We start from the raw sequence: 13,644 nt of genomic DNA on the forward strand, positions 1-13,644 counted from the left end.
GAGGGCTGGGTGTCATTTAGATTTGTAAGGGGATAGATTAGGGACGGGGAGATAAGGAAAGGTATTTTGTAGGGTGACGGGGAGGGAAGATGCTCCCCTGAGGTTTTGTTTGGGGTTTATGTTTAGTTGAATTAGTTTAATTAAAATACCATTATTTGAGTATGTATGAAAATTATGTGTTGTAAAGAATGAATGGTATTGAAGATAATAAATTATTTTTTATAAAAAATAAAAAAAAGATAGGGCTGTTTCGGTTTTTCCACGTTTATTGTTTTGTATTATGTTCATGTTTAGTTTTCTTATTAAAAAACATAAACTTCAACCACGTTGCATTTTGGTCCTCCTCTCCTTCCCAGGAAGAATCCTGTTACCGGGGAGATTTATCAACTAGCATGGGTTACTAGGATTATGTAAGTAAAGGAAAGTTGATTTGAAAACCAATAGAACATGGAAAAATTCTGGTTTCAAAGGCATATTAAGCGTTTAAAGTAACTCCCTCAACATAGTTGTATTTTGTCAAGGCTACTTTGTAACGAGGTAAGACATGCTTCAAAAAATGACAGTTTTTAGTTTGAAGCAATTAAGTTTATGGTTTTAAATGGTTTCAACATGTTGATCGCCTCTGCCGTCCCGAGGAGGGGTGAGTCACTTGAGTGGGTTGAGTCACTGACGTGGTCTTCCTGTCTGGGTTGACGCACCCTCCTTGGGTTGTGCGTGGCGGAGATCTTTGTGGGCTATACTCTCTGTGGGCCTTGTCTCAGGATGGGAAGTTGGTGGTTGAAGATATCCCTCAAGTGGTGTGGGGGCTGTGCTTTGGCAAAGTGGGTGGGTTTAAATCCTGCCTGTTTGGCCCTGTCTGGGGGTATCGTCAGATGGGGCCACAGTGTCTCCCGACCCCTCCTGTCTCAGCCTCCAGTATTTATGCTGCAGTAGTTTATGTGTCGGGGCCTAGGGTCAGTCTGTTATATCTGGAGGATTTCTCCTGTCTTATCCGGTGTCCTGTGTGACTTCAAGTATGCTTTCTTTCTTTCCCTCTCTCGGAGGACCTGAGCACTAGGCCCATGCCTCAGGACCACCTGGCCTGATGACTCCTTGCTGTCCACCTGGCCGTGCTGCTGCTCCAATTTCAACTGTTCTGCCTGCGGCTATGGAACCCTGACCTGTTCACCGGACATGCTACCTGTCCCAGACATGCTGTTTTCAACTCTCTAGAGACAGCAGAAGCGGTAGAGATACTCTGAATGATCGGCTATGAAAAGCCAACTGACATTTACTCCTGAGGTGCTGACCTGTTGCACCCTTGACAACCACTCTGATTATTATTATTTGACCCTGCTGGTCATCTATGAACATTTGAACATCTTGGCCATGTTCTGTTATAATCTCCACCCGGCACAGCCAGAGGACTGGCCACACCTCATAGCCTGGTTCCTCTCTCTGTTTTTTCCTAGGTTCTGGTCTTTCTATTGAGTTTTTCCTAGCCACCATGCTTCTACACCTGCATTGCTTGCTGTTTGGGGTTTTAGGCTGGGTTTCTGTGCAGCACGTTGTGACATCAGCTGATGTAAGAAGGGCTTTATAAATACATTTGATTGATTGATTGCTCAGACTCCAGATGGGTGATGTGCAGTGCAGAACAGGCACTATCAAGCCTTTAGATGTTAATTATCCTTCATCATATTTTTCAAACATGACACTCGTCTATATATTTATATATATATATATAATTCAAAGTCTCATTAAAGTTTGGCTACATTTTCTGGCGCCTCATGTCAGCATCGGTTTTGACATGAGGCTGTGGTCAATATGCATATCACCTACACTTTGACATGTAGGCTTTTTTATTTATGTATATGAAAGATTTATTTTCAAATTGTTCCAATGTTTGCCTCTCTGATCCAATTATGAAGGAGTAATTGTTTGACATTGTGATTTTTGTGTGATTAATGTATTTGAATCTATTGTGATTAACTTCTTGGATATAGGGGGCGCTCTTTTAATTTATGGATAAAAAAACGTTCCCATTTTAAACAAGATATTTTGTCACGAAAAGATGCTTGACTATGCATATAATTGACAGGTTTGGAAAGAAAACACTCTGACGTTTCCAAAACTGCAAAGATATTGTCTGTGAGTGCCACAGAACTAATGCTACAGGCGAAACCAAGATGAAACTTCAAACAGGAAGTGAGCCAGATTTTTGAGGCGCTGTGTTCCAATGTCTCCTAATATGGCTGTGAATGCGCCAGGAACGAGCCTACACTTTCTGTCGTTTCCCCAAGGTGTCTGCAGCATTGTGACGTATTTGTAGGCATATCATTGGAAGATTGACCATAAGAGACTACATTTACCAGGTGTCCGCCTGGTGTCCTCCGTCGAAATTGGTGCGTAATCTCCAGCTGCATGTATTTTCCCATGTGATTCAGAGGAGAAACAAAACTGCCACGAATGACCTATCATCGAATAGATATGTGAAAAACACCTTGAGGATTGATTCTAAACAACGTTTGCCATGTTTCTGTCGATATTATGGAGTTAATTTGGAAAAAAGTCAGGCGTTTTGATGACTGAATTTTAGTTTTTTTTTTCTCAGCCAAACATGATGAACAAAACGGAGCGATTTCTCCTACACAAATAATCTTTTTGGAAAAACGGAGCATTTGTTATCTAACTGAGAGTCTCCTCATTGAAAACATCCAAAGTTCTTCAAAGGTAAATTATTTTATTTGAATGCTTTTCTTGTTTTTGTGAAAATGTTGCCTGTTGAATGCTAGGCTTAATGCTATGCTAGCTATCAATACTCTTACACAAATGCTTGTTTTGCTATGGTTGAAAAGCATATTTTGAAAATCCGAGATGACAATCTGAGGGGCGGCAGGGTAGCCTGGTGGTTAGAGCATTGGACTAGTAACCGAAAGGTTGCAAGTTCAAATCGCTGAGCTTACAAGGTACAAAAATCTGTCATTCTGCCCTTGAACAGGCAGTTAACCCACTTTTCCTAGGCTGTCATTGAAAATAAGATTTTTTTCTTAACTGACTTGCCTAGTAAAATAAAGAAAAAATTTAAATTAGAAACAGTGTTGTTAACAAAAGGCTAAGCTTGAGAGACAATATATTTATTTCATTTCATTTGCGATTTTCATGAATAGTTAACGTTGCGTTATGGTAATGAGCTTAATGCTCCTAAAAAAAAAATTCCCCCCTTTAAAACAATCGTCACTATCACTCTCCACTGTCCCATCAAATACAGGGTGATTGACTGACATATAAACATATACGCATACATTTGCACACACACTTACTCTAAGAACTGCATACTGGAGGGCCCCAGGGAGATGATACGGCTGGCCAGGCCCTCTCCCTCCACTAGCGGGGGAGGGGTGGTGAGTTTCTGGGGTTTGACCAGACGACAGGTGATACGGGTAGGGGCTGCACAGGTCCGAGGGGGGATGATGACACGCAGCCCGTGGTGTCTGCTGCCACGCATGGAGCCCCCCCGGGCATCCACCATGAAACTGACCAGGAACCTGAACAGCAACCAATGAGAACCACCATTATTGAGAGAATAACTATCCAACCGTGTTTCATTCAACATCATCCTGATCAAACTAAATCACGAAAGAGTCATAATGACCCCGTAAAAGGGATGTAATCACACTGAATGGAAGAAATATGAAGAACGCTGCAAATTTGTTATGCTTGTAATGTGTTAGTATCGTGTGTAATAGGGTGTACAGGTTTTGTAGTGCGTAAGCACTGTAGAGGGAGTAAACTGACCCTGTGTGTATAGGGCTGGCCACTGGGCTGACGTTGTCAGAGGTCTCTGTAGCAGGACTGCTGGGGATCAGAGAGTCCTCATCATAGTCCTTAGGCAGGGGGACAGGGGTGTGCTGTGGAGACAGAGGGAGGGAGAGAGAGAGAGCACCTTCTAATCATCAGCATTAGCAATTGCATTTGATGAGATTAATCTACCACCTGTTTCCAATCAAATGAATAACTCCTTTAAACATTACCCCCTCCAGCAGGACGGTCTCAGGGGACACGCATGGGATTCTGGGAATAGCAGGAGAGTATGGCCTACACCAAAAAAAAGAAAGAGATAAAAGAAGTGAGTGGGCCAAAGAGGAATATGGTGGAAACTCCTTTCCCTCACATTTCAGGACATTTCTTCAGATGACTGGACTCTGATGCACAACGTGTTCAGACCGACCCTGGCGCTGTCACTTACGTGGTACCCAGTCCACCCTCAAAGTCTCTCAGGGTCTTCTTAGGGGACAGGAATTCATCATCTTGGTCCTTGAGGTCGTCAAGCTTCAGGTGGCGAGCACCATCCATCCCCAGCAACTCATCACCTGCAGAGACAGACAGACAGACAGACAGACAGACAGACAGACAGACAGACAGACAGACAGACAGACAGACAGACAGACAGACAGACAGACAGACAGACAGACAGACAGACAGACAGACAGACAGACAGACAGACAGACAGACAGACAGACAGACAGACAGACAGACAGACAGACAGACAGACAGACAAGTCAATAGAGAGTCTACACTGTCACATTAGCCACAATACCACTACCCACTGCCGCCCACCACCCATCCATTTCCACATATAGTAACATCATCAAGCAGTTTCAGATCGATCAAAGCAATGGAGTCAAACCGACAACAACCAGAGCCCATGGAGACCAATGGAAAAACAAGACGATTGACAACACAGAATAGAACACACACTGCATGGTCCCCAGTATGGCACCTGGTTGGTTACAGCTTTAGTGAGCATGCCTGTTAGAGATTGGATTTCTGTATGGGAGGGAATGCCTTGGTTACTGGAAAAGGTTCATATAACTACAAGCCGTTACAGAGGGGTATACACACAGTCAACGTGTTTTTGCTGTTCCTTGAGTGCTTCTCAGCTGGAGTTGTATCTGAGTAATTAGTGTGTTGATCAATGAAGCACTGCAAGACTGGACCCGTCAGTGGCAGAACGGTAAAGGAACATGTCATGACCACATCACATGCCAATAAAACACTGACATTGTTGTTACATTGAGCATAGAGGAAGAGAGAGAGAAAAGAGAGGGGAAAGAGAGAGAGAGAGAGAGAGAGAGAGAGAGAGAGAGAGAGAGAGAGAGAGAGAGAGAGAGAGAAGAGGATAACAGGAAGAATGTATGAGAAAGTGAGAGAGTTATAAAGAGAGATTGATAGAGAATAGAGAATGAGAAGGTTCTTGCAATGAAGGCACAATTGCACGAGCCACCAGATGACCGGACAAAACAGAGAGACGGACACAGTCCTACCTAATGTTAGCGCTGCAATGCCTACAAAACAAATGGAAAAAGGCATTGTTTAGGCTAGTCATCTAACCACTAGGCAGGTGGCCTAGTGGTTAGAGCGTTGCACTAGTAACGAAAGGTTGCAAGATTGAATCCCTGCGCTGACAAGGTACAAATCTGTCGTTCTGCCCCTGAACAAGGCAATTAACCCACTGTTCCTAGGCCGTCATTGAAAATAAGAATTGCTCTTAACTGACTTGCCTAGTTAAATAAATAAAAGTTTCAGTCTCATGGCAGTGCTTGACCTTTTTCCCTAGTCTTTGCTCCTCTGCCATGACACTGAACCGGGGCTGACAATCACAAGACACACAGAAGTACTATTTCTGACAGAAAGCCTTACGAGCTAAGAATAAAGGTGTCTCGGGAGTGCACCAACCTACCCTCATCCTCTGAAATGTCCAATATCTCATCCACTGTCTCAGGGAAACTCATCCGATGTTTCTCTGTGGTGATCTGGGAAAAGTCAAGAGAAGGAGAGAGAAATGAGTGCTATCATCTGACATGCTCAAATACATCATTCCAGTTCAAATGTTATTGTACTGTAGGTCAGAGATTCACAGAATACACAAACCCACTAGTAACCATGTGAAGTGCTGCTCACCACGGAAACAGCCTCCTCTGTGACCAACTTCAGCACATCAATGACAGAGATGTAACCCAGACGCTTGGCGATGCCCAGAGGAGAAGTCCCATTCTAACACAGAGAACAGAGACAGACAGGAGACACACAGATCAGACACCAGAAGAAGCCTGTAGATGTGGGTAATGTGAAGAAGTGAAGAAGAGAATATCTAGTAAAGGAAAAGCAGATATAGAGGAGAAGGGTTGAATGGAGGGATGAGGAAAACGAAGGAGGGTGTGTTTACAGTGGTGATGTCGTTGGGCTGGGCTCCGTGTTTGAGCAGCAGGGTAACGATGTCAGTATGACCCTGCTGGGCGGCCTGATGCAGGGGAGTGTAGCCCACCTAGAGAGGGGTGTGGAGAGGGGTAGCATATATAGAGAGGGAGAGAGAGAGTTTGAGTGCTACAGTAAATGCAAGATCGCTGACATTGACAAGACGTTATTCAATATAAATTCCATGTCCAATCTAATGTAATTGGAGTGAAGGCGGAAGTGACGTCAGGCAGGGCAGAGCCACACTAACAGGTGCCATGTGTAAGGAGGAGTGTAGCAGCAGCGTCTCACTCTGGTCTTGCTGTTCACATGAGCCTGCTGCTGCAGGAGGAACTTCACCATCTTGATGTTGCCATAGTGACAGGCCACGTGAAGCGCTGTGTAGCCCATCTGAAAGAGAGATGGAGAGCGAGAGAGGGAGGGAGGGAGAGAGAGACAGAGAGAAAATAGTGAGAGTTGGCAATGTTTCAATGGCCTCATTACTACCTCATTATAAACAGCTTGGTGGCTTTGTTGTACCAGTCCTAGCAGTAAAACATATTTGAGAGTGTGGATGCTGTATGAAAGTATTGGATATGACATGTCATCATAGTGTGTGGTACATTATACTGCTTATACTGAACCCCACTCTACTGAATGTAACAAAAGGTCTACATTGCACTACATTACAAAACTGTTCTGGTTTTATACTCTATTATGAGGTGTGTGGTTGATATCATTTGTATGCCTTACCCGTGAGGCTGCGTAGACTGATGCCCCCTGTTTGACCAGGGTGTCTGCTATCCCTACGTGACCTTCCTGGGCCACCAGGTGCAGAGGGGTCAGTCCATTCTGATAGACACAGGGGGAACAGGAGGCTGTTGGTCAGTCTGTTCACTAACCAGCTCTGAGTCAGTCTGAGTCACAGTGGACCGTCAAATATGTACCACAGCATGCATGCTATACAAGTAGGTAATTACGGTAACCGGTTTGACACAGTGATGAAAACATCATGCCCACTTTATCTTACCATAGGTCTATCAAACCCTGTGTAACTTAGCTAGCTATCCCTGAAAGCTTGCCTCAAACCCTGCTGAGGTCAGAGATGAATTGTTCCTCTCTCTGGTCCAGTACCTTGTTCCCCAGGTTGACGTTAGCCTGTTTGGAGATGAGCAGGGCCACCATGTCCGGCCGGCCCTCCTGGGAGGCCAGGTGGAGGGGCGTGACCCCCTGGAGGGACTCAGCGTTGGCAGAGGCTCCGTACTGCAGCAGGCAGCCAGCCACCTCCAACTGGTTCTGCTTGGCTGCAATGTGCAGGGGAGTGTAGCCATTCTATAGACAGACACAGGGGTCAGCAGGGGTAATACACTGGATCATCAATGGGTGGGTCATATTATCATATTGTACAATGATCCTGAAAAGGGGGGGGGGGATATACAGTGTAGTAATGCATGTGGTGTGTGTGTTACATTGTTCCTCTTACCCTGGCAGTGCTGTGTGCGTTGCCTCCCTTGCTAACCAGCAGCTTGGCCACCTCCAGATTGTTGTGATGGACGGCCACATGTAAAGGAGTCAGGCCATTCTGCTTGGACACACATACACACGCCTACTGTCACTAGCTATTGAAATAACAGAATATCAGCCTGCCTTTGTGGGTGCATAATGTTTCTAAAATGGTGGGACACAGTGATTCCTTTTGGGCTGTGATTACAGACGGTCAGTGCTAATAATATAAGGTGTATTTGTTACTTGGGTCACAGGAAAGGTCCATAAGCTTTAGGTGGATCACAGCATTGAGAAGTATGCCGAACACTGATAAAAAGCACAGGATAGTCCATGCTGTGTTGCAGTGTCTTCTTCATACCTTTCCAGCCGCGTTGGGGTTGGCTCCTCTCTCCAGCAGCAGCTCAACCACATCCACCTTGCCATACTTACAGGCCACATGGAGAGGAGTGAAGCCTTTCTGCTTGGACACACAAACACAGATTCGGCATGAGCAGGAGAACTAAAAGAGGTCAGGTGTGAAGGGATTAGGATTGAGATTGAATGAGTTTGAGAGAGAAATGGGGTTAGAGAGAATGAGAGAGAGAGAAAGAGAGAGAGTGAGAGAGACAGAGAAATAGAAAGAGAGAGACAGAAAGACAAAGAGAGAGAGAGAGATACAGAGACAGAGGAGAAGTCAGTAAATTAAAGTAGAACCTTTGTCATCTTGGTTTGTTGGGCCGCCCCGTCCAGGAGGATGCGGCTGGTGTGGGTGTGTCCCTCGCGGGCGGCGATGTGTAAGGGGGTGTGGCCAGCGGTGGTAGCAGAGTCGGGATTGGCCATGTGCTCTAGGAGCAGCTTGACCAGCTCCTTATGTCCCATACGGGCCGCACAGTGGAGAGGGGTCTGGTCATCCTAGAGAGACAGGAATGGAGAGAAAGAGTGAGAGTGAGAGTGAGGAGAAACAGAGGTTGGAATGATAACTGTATTTAGCGAGCAGTAACAGTGAGGTATTTGTGCAGTGTATGGTGTTGTAGACTGTAGTTGAAGAACATGTGAATTCCAGCCAGGACAAAGTTTGTTGTAAAACATTATGACGTACATACAGTAGATGTGTGCAGTATGTATGGTTGCCTGACAGTGTGTACAGTACCTTAGCCTTGGCATCCACCTGTGCTGTGTTCTGCAACAGAAACAGAGCCACCTCACAGTGGCCTGCCCTGGATGCCATGTGGAGGGGCGTCTCCACTTTCTGTTACACAAACCCAGGTCAGAGGTCACATAGCCTGTCACAACCGCTCTGCCATTAAACACATGACTATGCTATGTAATATCAATAACACACATAAAATATCACCTTATACACACAGAGAACAGGCCTTAGCCATCAAATTATTATTAATGCATAGACCAGATACCAATCCATCTACCATAACCTTCGCTGGTATTCATTTCAACAAGTTACTATTAGTCAATCAGAGTGTGATGGAAATGTCCCCCCCGTGTCAGGAATAAAGGTTATAAACGGGGTTCTCTCACCACATTGGAGGCGTTGGGTGAAGCTCCTCTATGGAGCAGGTTCTTCACGATGTTCAGGTGCCCCATGAAGGCTGCTACATGAAGAGGAGTCAGACCAGACTAATGGGAGAGAGAAACAGGGGGCATATGAAGAGAGAGGAGAGTTAAGGTTTAATAACTATTCATCAACATTACGCTTACATTTATACCTCCAGATGTTTTGTAATGACAGAATTGACACCCAACAATAACAAAAAGTACAGCTTGTCCTGAGATCCCCAACAAGTCCCATTGCTCTTCAAAAGAGTGTTATCTCACCTCTGTGACGGCCTCCAGGGAGGCAGAGTGTTTCAGCAGAAGGTCCATGGAGCGCATGTGGTTCTTCTTACAGGCAATGTGGAGGGGAGTAAACCCATTCTGCACACAATAGGAACACAGACCAAAAATGTAGCAAATTCAGCATAGGGTTGCATTCAGTATGCACAAAATGGGAGAACACATTCAGAAATGGTACTGCCTGTACTTGTCCAATAATGCTTATTCGTATCTCATAATGTTTTCTACTCTTTGTGCCTGCTGTACGCAACCCAGTTATAAAGGTTCAGTAAACCAGACCAATGGACATCTCCAGTACACCTCACACACTAAGCACCAGTATACAGAAATAGAAGGACACTTAGAAGAGCTGCTGACCAGTGCACGTGCGTTGGCCTTGGCCCCCTTGTCCAGCAGCACTTTGGCCATGCGGTGGTGACCACAGTGGGCCGCCACGTGTAGAGGGGTCAGGTGGTCCAGCGTGATGTCATCGATCTCGGCGTTGTACTGGAGGAGCTGCCTCACACAGTCCATGTGGTCTCCCTGGGCTGCCATGTGGATGGGGGACAGGCCATTCTGGAGGAGAGAGAGGGAGGATGTAAAACCCGGGAAAGATATGAAAGGGAAACAAAGAGAAGAGCCGTGTAAGACCTTTGAGAGAAGAAAGCATCTATAAATTCATTATACTGAAATAAGTGATGCGTCAGCGTAGTTGGCAGAGGATCATTTGGCATTGGTTACTGCTAAAATTGCAAGTGAGTGTGATATTGTGCCAAAGTGGCCTTAAGGGTGTGATTTTGTGCCAAAGTGGCCATAAAGTATAGCCCTTTATTTTCTCTAGAGTGGCCCACGAGAGGCCTCTGGCTGACCTTGGTCTTGGCATGGATGGGAGCCCCCAGGTCCAGCAGGAGATCGATGATCCTGACATGACCGTTCCTGGCCGCACAGTGCAGAGGGGTCAGCTCATCCTAAATAGATGGAAGGAGCCAGGTAGGGTCCAAAGGTTTTCAAGTCAAACGGCAGAAAGAAGAGGAGGAGGAGGAAGAAGAGGAGGAGCAAGTGTAGGGTTACAGTACCTTGGTCATGGCGTCTATCTGGGCCCCTCTGTCCAGCAAAAGTCGAACCATGATCGCATTACCCCTCCTGGAGGCTATGTGTAGGGGGGTGATACCATTCTGAGAAAGGGGAAAGAACAATTTCTAAATCAATTTAATCAAAGACTCTCCTGTTAGGAAATGGGGTCTTTGAGGGACTATGTTATCAATGTCTTGGTTAAGGCAGTAGCGGTGAGGGTTAATGGACTGACCTTGGGAGTAAAGTTGACATTGGCGCCTCTGTTTATTAGCAGTTGGGCCACACTCAGGTTCTCATAGTGAGCCGCAATGTGGAGAGGAGTGAAGCCAGTCTACAGATAGACAAAGATAGAAAAGGAAACAGAGAAAGAAACAGAGAAAGAAAGAGAGAGAGACAGAAAGAGAGAGAGACAGAGAGAGAGAGAGAGAAAGATAAAGAGACAGCGAGAGAGAGAAAGAGACAGAAACATATATATATAGAGAGAGACACACAGAGACAGAGAGAGAGATAAAGAGACAGAAACATATATATATAGAGAGAGACACACAGAGACAGAGAGAGAGATAAAGAGACAGAAACATATATATAGAGAGACACAGAGACAGAGACAGAGATAAAGAGACAGAAACATATATATAGAGAGAGACACAGAGACAGAGAGAGAGATAAAGAGACAGAAACATATATATATAGAGAGAGACACACAGAGACAGATAGAGAGATAAAGAAACAGAAACATATATATATAGAGAGACACAGAGACAGAGAGAGAGAAAAAGAGACAGAAACATATGTATATAGAGAGACACAGAGACAGAGAGAGAGAAAAAGAGACAGAAACATATATATAGAGAGAGACACAGAGACAGAGAGAGAGATAAAGAGACAGAAACATATATAGAGAGAGAGACACAGAGACAGAGAGAGATAAAGAGACAGAAACATATATATAGAGAGAGACACAGCGACAGAGAGAGATAAAGAGACAGAAACATATATAGAGAGAGAGACAGAGACATATATATAGAGAGAGACACAGAGACAGAGAGAGAGATAAAGAGACAGAAACATATATATATAGAGAGACACAGAGACAGAGAGAGAGATAAAGAGACAGAAACATATATATATATAGAGACACAGAGACAGAGAGAGAGATAAAGAGACAGAAACATATATATATAGAGAGAGAGACAGAGACATATATATATAGAGAGAGACACAGAGACAGAGAGAGAGATAAAGAGACAGAAACATATATATAGAGAGAGAGACAGAGACATATATATAGAGAGAGACACAGAGACAGAGAGAGAGATAAAGAGACAGAAACATATATATAGAGAGAGACACAGAGACAGAGAGAGAGAGATAAAGAGACAGAAACATATATATATAGAGAGAGAGACACAGAGAAAGAGAGAGATAAAGAGACAGAAACATATATATAGAGAGAGAGAGAGACAGAGACATATATATATAGAGAGAGACACAGAGACAGAGAGAGAGATAAATAGACAGAAACGTATATATATAGAGAGACACAGAGACAGAGAGAGAGATAAAGAGACAGAAACATATATATAGAGAGACACACAGAGACAGAGAGAGAGATAAAGAGACAGATACATATATATAGAGAGAGACACAGAGACAGAGAGAGAGATAAAGAGACAGAAACATATATATAGAGAGAGACACAGAGACAGAGAGAGAGATAAAGAGACAGATACATATATATAGAGAGAGACACAGAGACAGAGAGAGAGATAAAGAGACAGATACATATATATAGAGAGAGACACAGAGACAGAGAGAGAGATAAAGAGACAGATACATATATATAGAGAGAGAGACACACAGAGATATTTTTTATCTTATTTTCATAATCCATGTTTGCTGGCAGCCTTTTTGTTTATTCATGTAATCACTTTTGCTGCTATTGTTTTTCTCCAAGTCAACACAACAGTGTTATGACTGATTACTTCAGCTAACGACATCAGCATATTAAGGCTTAATGAGTCATCACAGTCACACGCACGCACCCACGCACTCGCACTCGCACTCACACTCGCGTACACACACACACACACACACACACACACACACACACACACACACACACACACACACACACACACAGTGAACAGTACCTTGCTGAGGACGTCAGGGTTAGGGTCGTTCTGCAGCAGCACTGCGGCAGTGCGTGTGTCGTCGTTGCGTGCAGCGATGTGCAGGGCGGGCAGACGGACCTTGCCCTTGGTGCCGTAGTTGATGAGCAGGGCCACCACGTTCTCATGACCCTGCTGAAGAGCCACTGCCAGTGGTGTGAACCCATCCTGACAGACAGGGTGAGAGAGGGGAGGGAGCAGAAGGGATAGAGGGAGGGGTGGCCGGGGTAAAAAGGGAGGAAGGTGGAGAGGAAGGACAGAGGGAGAGGAATCGAGGCAGTAAAGTAAGAAGGGGTAAAGAGGAGGAGGGGAGGGAGAAGAAGGGATAGAGGGAGGGGTTGGCCGGGGTAAAAAGGGAGGAAGGGGGAGAGGAAGGACAGAGGGAGAGGTATCGAGGCAGTAAAGTAAGAAGGGGTAAAGAGGAGGAGGGGAGGGAGAAGGTAAACAAGGTCAACGAGAGACAGCAAGGGAGTAGGAGGAAAAGAGGGAGAGGGGGAAAGGGAGACAAGCCAAATGATAATGGAGGGGGTGAGAGACGGGTAAGTAGAGGCAGAGGAAGAGAGAGAGAAAGAAAATAAAGATAGTGGCAAATTTGAGACAATGTAGATCGAAATTACTGTAATAGAAAGATGCGAGAAAGTTAATGTAGCATTGTCTATTGGACTGAATCCAATACACATCTGAGAAACAACTAAATGTCTGTTTGCTCTATGGGCTTTCACTCACCTCTGTTGGAAGGCTCTGATTGGCTCCGTTCTCTAGCAGAAACTTTACTACATCTAAGTGGTTCTCTTGTGCAGCCATGTATAGGGGACTGAAGCCTTTCTGTAAGGAAGAAGCACATGGCGTATGGTTACCAACAACACAC

General features: G+C 44.8%; 1 protein-coding gene across 6 annotated transcripts in view; it reads right to left on the minus strand.

The window, feature by feature from the left end:
- LOC118388092 (ankyrin-1-like) overlaps positions 1-13,644 on the minus strand; it is a 94,319-nt gene that overhangs the window by 24,863 nt on the left and 55,812 nt on the right. For 3 of the 6 annotated variants that reach the window (XM_052459934.1, XM_052459930.1, XM_052459935.1), the window contains exons 5-27: positions 13,503-13,601; positions 12,759-12,944; positions 10,838-10,936; positions 10,608-10,706; positions 10,401-10,499; positions 9,910-10,107; positions 9,535-9,633; positions 9,238-9,336; positions 8,852-8,950; positions 8,416-8,613; positions 8,081-8,179; positions 7,700-7,801; positions 7,351-7,548; positions 6,970-7,068; positions 6,529-6,627; positions 6,209-6,307; positions 5,944-6,036; positions 5,723-5,795; positions 5,307-5,327; positions 4,229-4,352; positions 4,014-4,077; positions 3,778-3,890; positions 3,303-3,527 (exon numbers count right to left, since the gene is read on the minus strand). In XM_052459934.1, coding sequence (XP_052315894.1) covers positions 3,303-3,527; positions 3,778-3,890; positions 4,014-4,077; positions 4,229-4,352; positions 5,307-5,327; positions 5,723-5,795; positions 5,944-6,036; positions 6,209-6,307; positions 6,529-6,627; positions 6,970-7,068; positions 7,351-7,548; positions 7,700-7,801; positions 8,081-8,179; positions 8,416-8,613; positions 8,852-8,950; positions 9,238-9,336; positions 9,535-9,633; positions 9,910-10,107; positions 10,401-10,499; positions 10,608-10,706; positions 10,838-10,936; positions 12,759-12,944; positions 13,503-13,601 — 2,684 coding nt within the window. The remainder of the gene's footprint in view (positions 1-3,302; positions 3,528-3,777; positions 3,891-4,013; positions 4,078-4,228; positions 4,353-5,306; positions 5,328-5,722; positions 5,796-5,943; positions 6,037-6,208; positions 6,308-6,528; positions 6,628-6,969; positions 7,069-7,350; positions 7,549-7,699; positions 7,802-8,080; positions 8,180-8,415; positions 8,614-8,851; positions 8,951-9,237; positions 9,337-9,534; positions 9,634-9,909; positions 10,108-10,400; positions 10,500-10,607; positions 10,707-10,837; positions 10,937-12,758; positions 12,945-13,502; positions 13,602-13,644) is intronic. The other 3 variants (XM_052459936.1, XM_052459931.1, XM_052459932.1) reach the window with 2 other exon arrangements.

The sequence above is a fragment of the Oncorhynchus keta genome, chromosome 13, assembly GCF_023373465.1.
Source record: "Oncorhynchus keta strain PuntledgeMale-10-30-2019 chromosome 13, Oket_V2, whole genome shotgun sequence".
Lineage (NCBI taxonomy): Eukaryota > Metazoa > Chordata > Actinopteri > Salmoniformes > Salmonidae > Oncorhynchus > Oncorhynchus keta.